Source organism: Charadrius vociferus, unplaced genomic scaffold (genome assembly GCF_000708025.1).
Source record: "Charadrius vociferus isolate BGI_N301 unplaced genomic scaffold, ASM70802v2 scaffold593, whole genome shotgun sequence".
Lineage (NCBI taxonomy): Eukaryota > Metazoa > Chordata > Aves > Charadriiformes > Charadriidae > Charadrius > Charadrius vociferus.
The window spans coordinates 2,315,957-2,332,125 of NW_009647739.1; the positions used below are offsets into that span (position 1 = coordinate 2,315,957).

At 53.6% G+C, this 16,169-nt stretch overlaps 1 protein-coding gene across 1 annotated transcript in view; it reads left to right on the forward strand.

The window, feature by feature from the left end:
- The window catches only part of XPO6 (exportin 6), a 41,707-nt gene extending 29,584 nt beyond the window's left edge, over positions 1 to 12,123 (forward strand). Inside the window, exons 14-23 of the mRNA XM_009881945.1 lie at positions 702 to 846; positions 1,905 to 2,051; positions 2,863 to 3,052; positions 4,190 to 4,345; positions 5,687 to 5,801; positions 6,714 to 6,885; positions 7,326 to 7,487; positions 9,422 to 9,520; positions 10,508 to 10,738; positions 11,859 to 12,123. Of these exons, the coding sequence (XP_009880247.1) occupies positions 702 to 846; positions 1,905 to 2,051; positions 2,863 to 3,052; positions 4,190 to 4,345; positions 5,687 to 5,801; positions 6,714 to 6,885; positions 7,326 to 7,487; positions 9,422 to 9,520; positions 10,508 to 10,738; positions 11,859 to 11,960 (1,519 nt within the window). The 3' untranslated portion in view covers positions 11,961 to 12,123. The remainder of the gene's footprint in view (positions 1 to 701; positions 847 to 1,904; positions 2,052 to 2,862; positions 3,053 to 4,189; positions 4,346 to 5,686; positions 5,802 to 6,713; positions 6,886 to 7,325; positions 7,488 to 9,421; positions 9,521 to 10,507; positions 10,739 to 11,858) is intronic.
- The last annotated feature ends 4,046 nt before the right edge of the window (positions 12,124 to 16,169 follow it).

Sequence of the window (16,169 nt, forward strand, 5' to 3'; positions counted from 1 at the left end):
CTTATTCTAGTGTGCAATTGCATGTGTAGCAGCTCCTTGAAAACCCCGGCTAGATTTCATCATAGAATTCCATGGGTTTCTCCCAATAATCCCAAGTTACTAGTGCTGAGTTTTTGTGCGAGTGATGGTTTTTTTAATGGTCTCTTTCCTTTTCTGATTTAAAATAATTTGGGAGGTTTTTCCCGTGATCTGTTAGTGAGGAGTTTTTATCCTTTTCGCTCTTAGTCCCTGACGAAACCTATGATCCATTTTCTAATGCTTAACCTAACAAAGGGATGCTGTCAGACGTTTGGAGGACACTTGTCTGGCCCCAAAGAAATGTCCTGACTCAAAAACCTTAATATGGCACTGTTCCAAAAGTATAATGCCAAAGTATGGTCACGGTCAACCTACCGGTTGGTTATAATTTGACCATATAAATTGATACCTTTGGCTTAATACTGTCGCTGGGTGGGTGAGTCCAGTTACAGCACACCTTTAAATATGCCTTGAATGTACATGGTCTGGGATGGAAAAAAAAGACAGTATTAAACAATTTTTAAAGAAAAAGCAGCCAACTTTGTCTGAGAATGCCAATATTCTTCCCCGGTATGCTGTCACAACTACCGGCCGTGCTCGGGACTTGTGCCCTCCTGCAGCTGTCCTCCTCGTGTACCTTTTATCCCCTGTACGTGTCTTACCCTTGCTCTGCTCCTCCGCAGCCACGCGCAGTCCCTGGCGGCGCTGCAAGCCTACGCGCACTGGCTCGCCCAGTTCTACAGCGAAGTTCACCGGCAGAACCCGGAGCAGTTCATCTCTCTTGTCTCCACCGCTCTGGAGGCGATCACACCCCTCATCAGCTCTAAGGTACCTCCACCGGCGCTGGGCTGAGGCTGCGCTCCGTCTGGAGCGGGAGAGCCTCAGGGCTGTTGTGCGCCGGTGTTTCACGGTCTGCTCTGGACCACGCTGTGTGTCCTGCTGTGAGTCGGTCTGTGAGAGCTGGGTGTCTTGTTTCGCAGAGCCACAGCAAACGTCTCAAGCGAGGTTAGACCATTCTAACTAGCACTGTAGGGCAAACCGAGAGGAGAGTAAGCAGCTTGCAGGCGTATAAATTCAGTCAAATAGCTTGAGAGTGGGGAAATTTCTCTTTTCTGCAGTGTTGAGGGAACTGACCCGTGCTCTGATTGGCACATAAGTGTGCATCAACAAGAGCATGGCCAGCACAGGAGTCCTGGTGGACAGCAGGATGCCCATGAGGCAGCAATGTGCCCTGGGGGCCAAGAAGGCCAATGGCATCCTGGGGGGCATCAAGAAGAGTGTGGCCAGCAGGTGGAGGGAGGTCATCCTCCCCCTCTGCTCTGCCCTGGTGAGGCCACATCTGGAGCACTGTGTCCAGTTCTGGGCTCCCCGGGTCAAGAAGGAGAGGGAACTGCTGGAGAGGGTCCAGCAAAGGGCTACAGAGATGATGAGGGGACTGGAGCACCTTTCTTATGAGGAAAGGCTGAGGGATTTGGGGCTGTTCAGTCTGGAGAAGAGAAGACTGAGGGGGGATCTTATCAATGCTTATAAATCCTTCAAGGGAGGGTGCCAGGGGATGGGAACAGTCTGTTTCAGTGGTGCCCAGTGATAGGAGAAGAGGGAATGGGAACAAACGTGACCATAGGGAGGTCCACCTCAACCTGAGGAGGGCCTTCTCTGCTGTGAGGGCGGCAGAGCAGTGGCACAGGCTGCCCAGAGAGGTGGGGGAGTCTCCCCCTCTGGAGCCATCCCAAACCCGCCTGGACGCCGTCCTGTGCCACTGGGGGAGCTCCAGAGGGCCCTTCTGACCCTGAATGTTCTGTTATTCTGTGAAATAAATTCTACAAACGGTCTCGCTTGCAAAAACCTGGTGGTGGCAGCCTGACCGCCTGTCCCCTCTGTTTCAGGTGCAGGAGAAGCTGCTGCTGTCTGCGTGCCACCTGCTAGTCTCTTTAGCCACCACGGTGCGACCGGTGTTCTTGATCAGCATCCCAGCAGTCCAGAAAGTGTTCAACAGGATCACGGACACTTCTGCTCAGCGGCTTCCTGATAAGGTGATTTGTCTCCAACGTGAGGAACGTAGGTTAGGTGTCCTTGGGGAGCTGTGCCTCAGTTCTCACTGTAGCGAGGTATAACCTCCAAAAAAACCAAAAAAAAAGTGGGGTGGGGGGTGAGGGCAGCAGTTCCCTCTGTGCTGTGGATATCCGGGAATCCCACTGATTGGGACCGAGTTTGTCAGTGATGATCTATTTCAAACAACAGCATAAGGAAAAACACAATTCCACCTCTTGGATCTTACTCCTTTCTGGCTTGCTGACACCATCCCTGCCTCCGCGTCGGCTTTACAGTACAGACGTGTTGATTCCGACATACATAAAGTTTTCTGGGAAACTTAATGTTAGCGTTCCACGTACCTCGCTCCAACTTGGTAGTTATGTTACGGAAGTGCTGAGAAGGCCCAGTGGGGGTTGGGATGCGGTGGTATTGTGCGCTGGCACGGAGGCAGAGAGCGCTCTACAAGCGTGGAAGCTTAGTGGGTAAAGCAGACAAGGAGTAACGAAAGCGGTGTCATCTTTGTTTTTACGAATAGGGAAAAACAGAGACTTAACCCTTGCGGGGAAGGGCTGGCAGAGCTGGTTCCAGCCCTCAAGTCGTGAAGCTTTGCTTCTCTCTTACCTTGCGGCGCTGATAGTTTTCACTTGGGCTCACCTTCTGCTGTCGAACTCTGCCCTCAAACAGCGAGCGCTGCTGATGTCTCGGACAGCTGTAAAACGTCACTTCACCGTAGGGTTGTGCTCTCGTGTGAAACGAATAACAAAACACGGTAAAACTTCATCTTTTTGCTTAATATCTCGTCGCTTCCAGGCCCAGGTGTTGGTGTGCAGAGCGCTGTCGAACGTATTGTTGCTGCCCTGGCCAAATCTTCCAGAGAGCGAACAGCAGTGGGCGGTTCGCTCCACCAACCACGCCAGCCTAATCTCTGCCCTCACGAGAGAATACCGCCAATTAAAATCCAATGCCATTTTGCCACAGAGGAAAGTGCAGCTGGAGGACAGTAAGTACCGCGGCTCTTGGTGTGTGCTGTCTTCTGACAGCTGCCGATAGGCGTCGTTAAACGGCTTTTCCAAGAATTATTTTGGCTGAGAAACTGTATTTAGCATATAGGGAGGGACAGGAAAGGAGCAAGTTGTGTTTTCTTGCCTCTTTTTTTTTTTTTTTGGAGACCCTTCTTTTGTGGGTGTACAAAGGGCAGTCTCGCCCCAGGTTTTCGTAAACTCTTCCGTCAAAGTACCGCCTTCCTCAGCCGTGCAGGGAAGGTGGGATCAAGTTTGTGATAAAACTTGGGATTGCAGTGATCGCATTAGGAATATTTAACAGCCTAATGCTGGGACTACCATGCTGTAGTATTAGGAACGTTAACTGGAGGCAGCGTTAACGAAGATTAGGGTTGTAAAACCTTGAGGGGAAAATAAGGATTTCTTACAGTCTTAGGAAGTACTGTGGAGGGTGTATATATGTAGGAGGAGAGCCCTGAACTGATGGCGTCCAGGAACCTTTGGAAGTTTCCATGTATGTTTTGGTGTGCCTTTTGGGGTTTGTTTATTTTATATCTTTTTTTTGAGAATTGCTTTAAATATTGTCACAGCTTCTGACCAACCCAGCACGCTGGTCAGCTGCGTGCAGGGAGGGAGGGAGGATGGGAGAGAAGAGCATCAGCAGACTGCTCACGTGGGCTGAACTGAGCCAGTTCAGTTCTCCCGGCCTTTGGGTTAGCTTGTGCAGTGATTGCGTGTCACTCCGGTTGTTACTTTCAGAAATAGAAACCTGCAGTATATTTTGCTGCCGTAATACGCCGCTTTTTTCTTGGCTAGCGTTTCTTTAGCGTTAGCGGAGTGCGAATAATACTGTTTACAGCTCCCCTCAGCTCTGCGCCCGAGCAGCTGAGCATCGGTAGGGCGGTAAAACTGTATCATTCAAGAAAACGACACAGTGACCTGATTGAACCTGGTTAAATGTTTAAAACGTGAACAAACACACGCTTGGGAATGATTTTGACTCCAGCCTGGGTTTGGTGTATATGCCACTTTGTAGGTTGTTTTAGTTACTGCGTGTGTGAACTTGACTTCTCTTCGTTTCTTGCCTCTGAGTAGTTTGGACACACACAAGAAGCATCACCTCTCTTCTTTTGCAGCCAAAGTGATCATCCATCAGACGCTCAGCGTTTTAGAAGATATTGTAGAAAGTATCTCTGGCGAATCCACCAAGTCTCGACAGATCTGTTATCAGTCGCTGCAAGAATCCGTGCAGGTCTCACTAGCCCTCTTCCCAGCTTTCATTCATCAGTCAGGTATAACCATAGGACAGGCTTTAATGCTGTGAGTAGCTTTATGACCTACCGATAACATCCAAAGTCCGTCAGCGCAGAATCGTGGTGGCGTTCACGTGAAGCGTGCGGGCTCGCGGTGCCTAAGTGTAATGTGAGTCTGTATTTCGGGGTGGGTTGGGCTGAACCAGGAGAGGAAAGGGAGATCTTCTCTGCCGTCTAGGATACAGGCGTGGAGGTTTGAAGATGGAGATGCCTTCTGTTGTGTTCAGCAGTGAAACAGGGAGGAGCTGATCCTCAGCATGAAAAAAAAAACCAACTTTAAAATACCCTGTCTGGCTGTGTTTGCCATTTACGTTCTCTCCAGAAGCTTGAGGCCAAAGAGGAGTAGATCTCATCAGATTAGGTCAAATGACGTGGGGGGCTTTTTTCCCCCGGTACAGGAAAGGCTCCTGAGATGTAAGCAGGACTGTTGCTCAGCAGTCTTGCGGCCAACGACTTACATTTGGTATCGCATCAGGGTAGCTCGAAAGCCTGGGACTACAGCAGCTTCTCTGGTGAAGAGGGAGGCGTTCCAGGAAAACTAGTGGAGCTAGGTGGGATTTTCACAGCGAAGGAGGCGTGGGGGAGGCAAAACAAAGTTGAAACGCAGAGAGGATCCAAGACAGCAAGCTGATGCTGGGACTCCAGTGAACTGTTGTTTTCAGAGCAGGCTAGCGGCCTCCTGCAGTTGCTATTTATTGGCGATAAAAGGCTGTATAAAGGAGGAGTTGAGCGGCTTCAGCTTACCCTGGTTATTTACTAAAGTGTGTTGGGACTGATGAAGAATTAGCTGCGGTGCTTAACAGCTAACTGCATAACCGCGTGCTGGAGATGACTTCTGAAGTCAGAAGGGTTTTTTTTCAGTTCCTGCCAAAAAAAAAAAAAACAACCCAAAAAACCCAAAAGCAAAGAGGAGCTGGATTGTCTCCTAGCCATCCCAAACTGCGTAGCTGGTTTGGATTTCCTTGTGTTTCCTGTTAACCCTGTACGAGCTGTGATGGCGATCAGCCCAGACCATCGCCAGAGCTTTCTCCGAGCACCCAGCTTAGGCACACCAGACTTGCTGATAGTGTTCTATTTGTTCCGAGTTGTTCGGTGCTGGCTGTACTTGTCATCCCTGGTAGTTTTCAGAAATTGATGAACAATCTTTAAGCCCTGTAGTGGCGGCTGTTGGTTTCAGTTTCTAATGGTGACCCTGCTGCTAAATTTCCAAGAGTAAACGGGGTTCCCTGAACGGGAGGAGCAAATCTCACATAAAAGACTTGTCGATGCCTTTGAATGTTACCATAACACGTTCTTTTTGCTTTCCTGTTCTGTTCTTAGATGTGACAGATGAGATGCTGAGCTTCTTCCTCACCCTGTTTCAAGGACTCAGGGTGCAGATGGGAGTACCTTTCACCGAGCAGATCATACAGACCTTCCTAAATATGTTCACCAGGTATTGTCCCGTGTCGGTCGCTTCTCTCTTATCCCTCGGCATGAGTCATCTTGGGAAGCTGCTAACACAAGGGGTCCCTGCGCCTAAAGAGTGTAGTGTTTCCAATCACTTTGTGTCCAGGCTTTTGTCATGGCCCAGGCTTAAATCTGGGCTGAGACAGTTGGGGCTGTTCAGCCTGGAGAACAGAAGGCGAAAAAGGGGAGACCTCAGAGCCCCTTCCAGTGCCTAAAGGGGCTCCAGGAGAGCTGGGGAAGGACTTTTTCCAAGGGCATGGAGTGGTAGGATGAGGGGGAATGGCTTCAAACTGAGAGAGAGCAGATTTAGATGAGATATTATGAAGAAATTCTTTCCTGTGTGGGTGGTAAGGTGCTGGCGCAGGTTGCCCCGAGAAGCAGTGGCTGCCCCATCCCTGGAGGTGTTCAAGGCCAGGTTGGACGGGGCTTGGAGCAACCTGGGCTGGTGGGAGGTGTCCCTGCCCAGGGCAGGGGGTGAGACTGGATGATCTTCAAGGTCCCTTCCAACCCAAACCATTCTATAATCTGAGGAGAATGCTTCCAGGTCTGAAGTCACCCAGGTCTGAAGCCACCCAGCCCGTGCACATCGATCACACAGGCCATCGTGCATTTCCAGCTCTCCCACGGGCTTTCTGGAAGCGTGTGACACTGAACTGGACTCTCACATTGCCTATTAGCTACTACCCAAGATCTGAGGGTGCCCCATCACTCAAGCCTTTGTTGGGGAGGGGAAAGCTGTCAATCCTCAGTCAAAACCGAGCTCCCTTCTGCAGCTTAACGTACCTGATCCGTATTAGTCGAGCAAGTTTAGAGGCACTACCTACTTTCCTTTAAATTAAATAACCATGCAGATCTCTGGGGAGGTTCCTATGCAATGACTCTGGTTTTTTTGTCGTAGAGAGCAGTTGGCGGAGAGCATCCTCCACGAGGGCAGCACTGGCTGTCGGGTGGTGGAGAAGTTTTTGAAAATTCTGCAAGTGGTGGTACAAGAGCCGGGCCAAGTATTTAAGCCTTTTCTCCCCAGCGTCATCTCACTGTGCATGGAGCAGGTCTACCCCATCATTGCAGAGGTAGGACTCTTCTTAGGCGAGGTGAAGGAAGCGGGAGATGAGAAGGGAAGGGAAGGCATGGATGGGAGTGTGGGAGCAAGGAAGCTTTTTGCTTTCCAAGAGCTGTAAGTGTCAATCCCTCTGCGGGGAAAACTGGGTGAGGAGGCAGTGGGAATTGGAAGCGGTGTGGGTGGAGGATTTTGTCAGGAATTGTCAAGAGAGGCTAAAATTACAGACGGGCTCAAAGCAGGAGGTAAAACTCAAAAACTCGGTGGTGTGTTCTTAGCACGATCCAACAGTTGCTGAGTTTGGTGCCTTCCATAGGAGGAGATGCTTCGGTGCTCCGGTACCTGGGCTGGTACCTAGCACCTGAGAGGGTACTGCTGGAGTGGGATCCAGGGGACGAGTGGCGTTCCAGCACTGCAGCCTGCTTGGAGTTGTTTGTTCTTCTCTCCTCCTAGCGCTCATCTCCTGATGTGAAAGCAGAGTTGTTTGAGCTGCTTTTCCGGGTCCTCCACCATAATTGGCGGTACTTCTTCAAATCCAGTGTGTTGGCTAGCGTCCAAAGAGGAGTAGCAGAAGAGCAGATGGAGAACGAAGCGCAGTTCAGTGCCATTATGCAGGTAACTCGGCTACTCCCCCCGTTGTCCGGAACCCTTTCTGCAACGGAGCATATGCTACTTGTGGCGGTGCGTTAAACGTGCGGCTGGTGGGGATTAGACCGTGTCTTGAGTGAAGGTTTGCTTTGGGGAACTGCTGAAAATCAAAGTGTTTGTGGAGTGGTCTTGCAGGGTGCCTCGCTGAGCCGGGGAGCAAGCAGTCAGGAAGGAACATTAATTCCTTTCCATGCCTCACTCCGCATCTGGACCTAAAAATACATCACTGACGCTGACCCACTTCTGTTACAGGTCTTGTGGCTAACACTAGGACAAATCATCAGCTCAGGAGAGTTTTCCTGAGACCAAAATGTCTTGTAGTGACTTGTACGGTTTGTACAGACTTGTTCTGTGCTGTGCCATCGGGTAGAGAAGGGGCAGTGGGGTAATGCCCTCCAGGCTTTGGCCTGGGGAATTAAAAAGGCAAAGGCAGTGTGGCACCACGTACACGGAGCCAGTGCGTTTTTAAGAATAGGAGACTCTATTCCACAGGTTACTTAGGTCAGAGCTGGCCGAATGAGTTCCCCTGCAGTCCTTAGTGTAACAACTGTCCCCAAAACAGGTAGTGCAACTCAAGTAAGATAAGGGAAAAAAATAAATAAATCGACCTCCTAACGTGTTATCAGCGTAGCTGGCGTGGGGCCCTTCCCCTCCGGCCCTGCTCCGTGTAAACAGAGCGTGTTTGCACCGCTCTCTGTGACCTCGGGGCAGGGCTTGCTCCTCCCAGGGCAGCCAACGCCGGAGGACAGGGCCACGTGCTTAGACTTCAGGTGGGAGGACTTCTTACAAAGCTGCCCCGTCGTGGGGCGCTTCTCCCTGGGTCCCCCCTGATCGGCGAGCGAAGAGGAAGCTCTTGCGCTGGTACAGACTGTGTTAGTGTTTCTCTCATGGCCTTTCCTAATCTTAAGATCTTTCGATGTGAGTGAGGCTCAAGCTGGTCCCTGTGAAGGGCTGTCCGAGCATCTCTCTCTCTCCCGTAGCAGTGTAACCCTCGGGGTCGTGGGGTTGCCGTAAGGGTTCTCCATTGCGAGAACAGCCAGTGTTTTGCCTTGAGGACATTATTAGTTTGTGTGCTGGTTTTCGCAGGAGATCCGAGTCCAGACCTGGCTCAGTCTTGAAGGGACTTGGACCTTTTTTTGTCCATCTAACAATAAATGGCTGATACGGGGAAATAAACTCCTCTGTTCGTGATGCCTTGGAGCAGCAACTGGCCAAATTCTGCTGCCTACCTCTGTACAGAGCTGACCTCTTCTGCCTGCCACATCTGTACAGTGTTTCAGAGGATCTCAGGGTGTAGAAAGTGGTTTGTTTTTTTTTCCATGAAGTCTGTGTGGGGCTACCAGACTAGTTCAGCAAAGCCTGGCAGACTTTATTCCTAGGCTCTTTCCTGCTTCCGTATCCCCCGGTCGGCCCCCCAGCTCTAACTTCTTTCCAATTTACTGCAGTTACATGTTAAACACGTCTGCCACACCTTGGTCTCTTGACTTAATTTGGGAACAAAACCAGCATGTGCGTTCTGGTTTTGTTCGCACTCGATGCGCTGCCTTCCGCAGCGTCTTTGAGAAACAGCCGAATCCTTCGGGAGCGAAGTGCCTGCCAAGGGAGCTGTGCTCAGCACCCGCGTTCCTCTTCAGTGCAGGTTTGGCCCACCCGTTCCCAACGGACCCGGCGTAGCAACTGTTCCGCAGCGATACCGGCACGTTCCCACCAAAGTTCCTCCTTCCCCTTGGTCTGGCAGCAGCGCGGTTGACTTAAACACCACCTCACCGATGAGTTTGCTGCACTGAGAAGCTGCGGAGGCTCTCGGGGGTTTGTTCTGGTCTCAGGGTGAAAATGATGATGGCAGGTCTGACGTTCATTGTAATATCGGTCCCCTTTCCTCAATTCTGCTTTGTTCGTAGGCGTTTGGCCAGTCCTTCCTGCAACCTGACATTCACCTCTTCAAGCAGAATCTCTTCTACCTGGAGACGCTGAACACCAAGCAGAAGCTCTACCACAAGGTGGGTCCTGGTTGACCAGCGCACGCTCTGTGCGCGGTAATGTGTAGGTGCTCTTCTGAGACTCGTTTTAAACTGCTCAGAAACCGCGGGTCAGGATTTGGGGGGAGGGTTGTGGCACAGCCTTTGGTTGGTTGCTGTGATCCTAACGCACGCGTTGCTGGTCAGAGTGGCGTTGCCACCTCCCCGGTACTGGTGCAGTGGGCACGGGAGAGATCCCAACTCCAGTCAGTCAAAGCAAAGCCGTGATGCGTGCCCTCCTGTGCCAATGATGGACAGCAAAGAATGTGCGCAGTGACGGTGCAATTTGTCTGAGGAAGTAGAAATTGTCATCACCGGTGGGACAGTGGCAGAGCCGCTCCATCATTCTCATCTAGGTCAGCCGCGGGGTATCCGTTACTTACAGCCGGTCGCTGCCGGGTGCTTGTCCATCCCTGTCATGTAGGACCCATCCTCCGGACCCTTTAATTTAGATCTGTTAGCTGCTGTCGCCAAGGATTAGAGCTGGAATCCAGGGTCTTACCCTTCTGGTTACCCTGTGAAAGAGCTGCTGTGGTCACAGCTGAAGGACAGCCCATGCTAACAGCTGCCTGTCCCAGGCTTCGAGGTAGCTACCCAGATTCCCTGGCTTTCAGGAGCGCTGTGCGGGGCTAAAACTGGCCGGAGGTCGAATAGAACTTTCTGCTGTTTGCTTAAATGCCAGTGCTTAAAACTTGAGTCGGACTCATGGTGTAAGTGCGGCCAAATTAACTTTAAAGCTGATATTAATCTAGTTTATTGGAGCCATTTGTGATCTTGGCTTGGAAAGTTCTCTCGGTGCTCACGAGAGCTCGCAGACCCCGCTGACAGCTCAGCAGCCGCCCCGTGCAGCCACGCTCGCTTGCCCGCTCTGACCTCGAGGAGTTTGTACTTCTGAAGCACCCTTGTGGCCGCCGTGGTGCCTCTTGCTGGTGGGCAGACGCCTAACTGTGTGCTTCTCTCACTCTGCAGAAGATCTTCCGGACGACCATGCTGTTCCAGTTTGTGAACGTGCTGCTCCAGGTGCTTGTCCACAAGTCGCACGACCTGTTGCAGGAGGAGATCGGCATTGCCACCTACAATATGGCCTCAGTGGACTTTGATGGCTTCTACTCGGCCTTTCTCCCCGAGTTCCTGGCCAGTTGTGACGGTGTGGACTCCAGCCAGAAAAACGTGCTGGGAAGGAATTTCAAAATGGACAGGGTAAGAAGGGGAAAATGCTGCAGCGGAGTGCCGATATTCCCGGGATGCACTGAGTTTTTCCTCCTAGAACGCGCTGGCAGACAGCCTTAAGCTTCCTAGGGTGGCGTTTTGAGGCAGTTCCCTTTTTTTTTTTTTTTTTTCTTTTGGGCAAACCCTTCCAGCAACGCCTAACCGAGGCTTTTTCACCGTAGATAATGCAACTGCCATCTTATCTCTTGGACTGCTCAACGCTGTGGCAGTTAGGGAATGGCTTCCCCAACGGGCAGCCATTTTTTGGGGGGTTGGACTAGATGATCTCCAGAGGTCCCTTCCAACCCTGACCATTCTGTGTAATACATTTCCTGGAGGAAAGAAACATTACATGTGGGGGTGTCCTACTAGATGAAAATGCGTTTTGTGTAATATTACATATTCCACAGGGGTAGACTGACATTTTCTAGAGTGGGACACTCAGATCCTTGCCAAAATGTCGCTCCAGCTGCTGACCAGATGTTTGAGGGTTACAGTGAAGACGACAGCGGAGTAGCTGCGATGGCTCACAATTTTTTTCAAACTCCTCGTATGAGTGTGGAGCAAACGGGGGGGGTCCGTAACCTCCCTGTGGAACATCACGGCAGCGCAGCAGGTCACGGCTTCCATCTGCTGAAGCTTGCTTGTCCACGGGGTGTTTCTTCTCCCGTGGGAGGTGGAGGGGATTTGAAAGCAAGGGTGAGGGTAGGGAAGGAGCTTCGGGAGACTCGCTGGACTCCAGAAGGCAATCGCTCTGCAGGAAAACTGGCCCTTGTTGCCTCGGCAGCAACGCCGTGAGCAGTTGGTGCTGCGGACGGCCGTGTCGTGCCTGACCGCACGCCCAGAAGCCGGTGCTGTGAACAGAGCTCAGTTCCCTGCAGTCAGCTCTCTGCGGGGAGCAGCCTTGGGGCCGTCTCTGTTTCTTGCACGTGGGCTGCAGAAACCGGTACTTCCCGGGCTCGGCCTCTGGAGGAAGGGGTCTCTTCTTCTCGTGTATGAAAATACGCGGCGGGGTTTGGCCCCCTCGGTTCCTTTCCCTTCTCCGCTGTGTGGCGGTGCCTGTAGGGCATTACTCTGTTTGCAGTACAATGTGGTGTTTGATCTCTTCCAGGATCTGCCATCGTTTACCCAAAATGTGCACAGACTGGTGAATGACCTGCGTTACTACAGACTCTGCAACGACAGTTTGCCCCCCGGAACTGTGAAACTATAGTTACTGCACTGGACTCGCGTTTTGATCACTGTAGGGAACGGATCCGTGTTTCGTTTTGCCACCGCCTTCTCTCCTCCCTGGTTCTGTCAGTACCGCGGGACGCGGTGTCTCGCACATGGGCACATCTTGGATTCACGCACCACGCTTCCTCTCTTCTTCCCCCTCCCCCCCCTCCCGCCCCTTCCCCTCTCCCCAACCCAAAGGCCCCCAGCCGGAGTCGGCACCGTCTGCAGGATGTGTCTTAACGCCCAACCGTGGGGCATCTCAACTGTCCGGAAAGTCCTCTCGCTGGGGTTTTGTTCTACTAACGTAGCACTTTGTTGCGTCCGGAGATTTCTGTGGAGTTGTCTTGAGAGGTCATGTACGTACGTATCAGACGTGAGGCAGAAGCGCCAAAGACCACTTCAGACATTCGTACCTTCGTGTCATTCCACCTGCCTGCCCCTGTCCGCCTCTCGGAGGAGGAGACTCGTGATGTTGGGACTGTTTTGGCACTTCTGTCACTCCCTTTGTTTTTAAATTGCCTTGAAAACCTCCCTGCTGTTTGTGGGGATTAGAGACGTTTTGGGGTTTGGTTTTTGTTGGTTTTTTTTTTTTAAAACGTTTTTCTCATCATTCCATTGTGATACTAAAACAACATGCTTAATGGAAATAAAGTGCTTACTTTGTTGTTTTAAATAACTTGTAGTTCCAGTTGCCCTCTAGGCCTGTCTGTCGCCCAAGCTCTTCTGCTAGATGAAAACGCGTTTTGCCATGCAGGCGGTGATCGTCGACCTTTTCCCCGTGATCAGGCAAGAGGACCGGCAGCGGGTGCCGTACCGCGCCTGGCGTGCAGCTATGCCGTGTCCTCCGAGCTCCTGAAAGCTGCTGTGCTGGACCAGGGCAGATCGGCGGCGGCTTCTTTCTCCGCTCTCCCCTCGTCGTGTTTCCTCCCCGCCTTCCCTGGTGTATCCTGGTGCGGCGGTCCGTTTATTCCCTCCGGCAGTTCGTTGTTGGAATTGATGGAGAGCTGCCCGCAGGAAGAAAATCCAACGTTGGCCCTGTTGCGTCACAGGAGACCTGAGTTGAAGGCCACCCGCTGGCCACAATGACCCCTTCCTGGCACCTGAGCATGAGGTTGCAATCCCAGTCCCTGGGCAGACAGGACTGGGTTTTGTGGAGGGCGTGAATCTCCCATCATGGAGCTGGGAGGGATTTTCTCTGCAGGGTCTGCTCAGCTGGCCGGTCGAGAGCGTTAAATCGCTCTGGGTTCTCTGGCAGCTGCATGGTGGGAAGGTGACCAGTCGCTGTGAAGGGAGCGAGCCCGGAGGAGGCGTTAAGGTTCTCCCGGGTTCTCCCGTGCACATTCGTAGGTGTGGAGTGAAAGTGAGACGGCTGCACGTGGGCAAATGGGGGTAGCGGGGGGGAGATGGGGCGCGGGGAGCGCTTGCTCCGCAGCTCCTCTAACTATGGTTTTGTAAAACACCACCATCCTGTGACGTGCGTGTTTGCTGTTTGGAGATAACATACGCTGTTTGGATAACCTGTGTGCAGACAGAGCCTTCAGGCTGGCTGAACTGGGACCAGTTTGATGTTTGAGCTTCGTACCCCTGCAGCGAGCAGCTGGAGGGGAAAGTTGCACGTGAACCGGAGCTCAGCCCGCCGAGGACATGCCTCACCCGGTACAGTCCTTGCAACCGAGGGTTGGGAACCACGCGCCCGTCACTTCTGCCGACAGCGAAGACCAGCCTGAAGGTGGGTGAGGATCTGTCACCCGAAGGGCACCGAGCTCTCCCCAAGCCACAACCTGCACTGGGAGCAGGTGGCGTGGAGCAGCCAGCTCTGGAGTAACTCGAGGCACTTGTCTGCGCTTGAAAATTGGAGTCCTCCTTTTTCCTGGTGTATGAAGACACAGGGCAGGCTCCAACCCTGTCCACAGAGCTCCAAACCTGTCCACGGAGCTCCAAACCTGCCACCCTGCTACCTCCCAGCCGCAGTGGGGGACAGCAGTAGCTGTCACCTCTCCCACCCCGCAGCCCGGCTGTGCCTAAGGGAACGCCACATGCTCCGGGCACGGCTCCCCTCGGGGCTGGCGGAGCTTCTGGTTCTTGCAACACATTTGGTTGAGAGAGGGTGAAAGTGCACGTTTTTCCATGGTTTTTCCCCTCGCTGGTCAAGGGCAGCGGCTGGAAGGTGGCCAAAGCCCAGGCTGGAACCCGCCGGCCCCCCTGCTAAAAGCCGCTTCTCCTTTGCCGTCCCTGGGGTGAGCGGGGCAGCGCACTGGGTAAATAGCAAAGGGCACCTCATCTCTGTCTATGTGACGGCCTTAATCTTACCCAAAGAAACCCCTTTGTACCATCAGCCACTGGAGAAGGGGCCGTTTCCCCCCTTCCAGCCTCCCGTTTGCGTGGGTGCCACCGGCTTCTGGCCAACAAAAAGTCCATTTGGTCAGAGTCGGGGATCTCCGTGCCCACGGGGAAGCCACGTCGCGTGGTTTTGGCAACCACACTGAGCCCCTGGGAAGCCCCTGTGTGCCCCCCAGGCTGTGGCTAGTGGTAGCCCCAGTCCCTGCTCTTTGCAAGGCCAGGAAGGAAATGGGAAAGGAGATACGGGAGTCAACGCATGTTGGAGACAGGCTCAAGTCCAGCCCGCGCAGCCCCCTTAATCTCTCTGAGCCCGTGCCTTGGGCACGTTCCTCCACTCATCCTTCAAATTATCACGGGTTTAGAAAACGGGCTCAAAGAGATCAGGGTTTTCCACAAACTTGCAGATATTTTACTAGCAATGTCTGCGTCCAGCTGCTCTCCCAAGAGTTTGGGAGCTCCACAGCGAAGACATTTGCCAGTGTGGGGTCTCGGATGGGGCTTTTTCCGCCTGCGGGGCCACCCGTGCCCCTGGGGAGCAGTAAGAGCTCCCTCACCCATTTAATTCAACCCTAAGGAAAACTGGAATCTGCGCTGGAGCAATGCTGGGATGGGGACCATCCCTCTCCTGCCCGTCACCGCTTCACAAAACTGCCTTTTCTGCCCCCTTCATCCCGGGCTGGTGTGCAGGAGGGGACCCTGCTGGCTGTGTCCATGTCACCTCTGCTTGTGCTGGGGTCGTCCCCCTCCCCGCAGCCTTCGGTGATGCTTTAAAGCCGAGGGGCTCCCGCCTGGGCAGTGCTGCAGGTGAGCAGGGCAGGCGCAGCCTCTGTGACCCCCCCAGGGCCTTGGACCCCCTTCCCAGCACCCACTACATGTCCCAGAGGGGGGGTACCCCCCTGGGTGCTCCCCCCACCGGGCTGCCAGCCCCCAGCTCGGGCTGCCATGGGCTCACCCAGGCCCGCTCCTCACCTGGACCATCAGGGGCGAAGCACAAAGTAGATGTGGTTTTGGGGAGGGTCTGGGGTGGGTGTCACCACCCCCTCCCCGTGTCCTTGGGTCACCCGTGGGATGGGTGCAGGGCGTGGGGCTCAGCCCCGCCAAGGGAAGAGCTCACTCTGTGCCAGGGGATGCTCCCTGTCGGCATGGCCCATGCTGCGATGCTCTGTATCTGGGATGCTCTGTGCTGGGAGAATGCTCCGTGACAGGAGGATGCTCCATTCTGAGGATGCTCTGTACTGGGGATGCTCTGTGTGCGGAGGATACTCTGTGCTGGGAGGGGATGCCTATATCGGGGATGCTCTGTTTGGGGGATGCCCTGTGCCAGGGATGTTCCGTACCTGGAATGCTCTGTGCCGGTGATGCTCTATGCCCGTAGGATGCTCCGTTCTGAGGATGCTCCACACTAGGGATGCTCTGTACCAGGGATGCTCAGTGCGCAGAGCTTGCTCCATGTCGGGGACTCTCTGTGCTGGGGAGATGCCCTGTACCGGGGATGCTCGGTGCCGGGAGGATGTTCTGTACCAGGGATGCTCCGTGCCAGTGGGATGCTCTGTTCCAGGGATGCTCCGCGCTAGGGATGTCTCGTATGGGGATGCTCCGTGCCGGGAGGATACCCTATTCCAGGGATGCTCCGTACCGGGGATTCCCCGTGCCCGGGGCTTGCTCTGTGCCGGGAGGATGTCCCGTAGCGGGGATGCTGCGTGCCGGGAGGATACCCTGTTCCAGGGATGCTCCGTGCCGGGAGGATGCCCCGTCCCGGGATGTTCGGTGCAGGCGCTGTGGCCGCCCGGTCCCGGCGGCTGCTTTAAGGGGAGGGACGGAAACCTGACCCGGCCCCGGGCTCGGCCCGGGCCTTTAAAGCCTC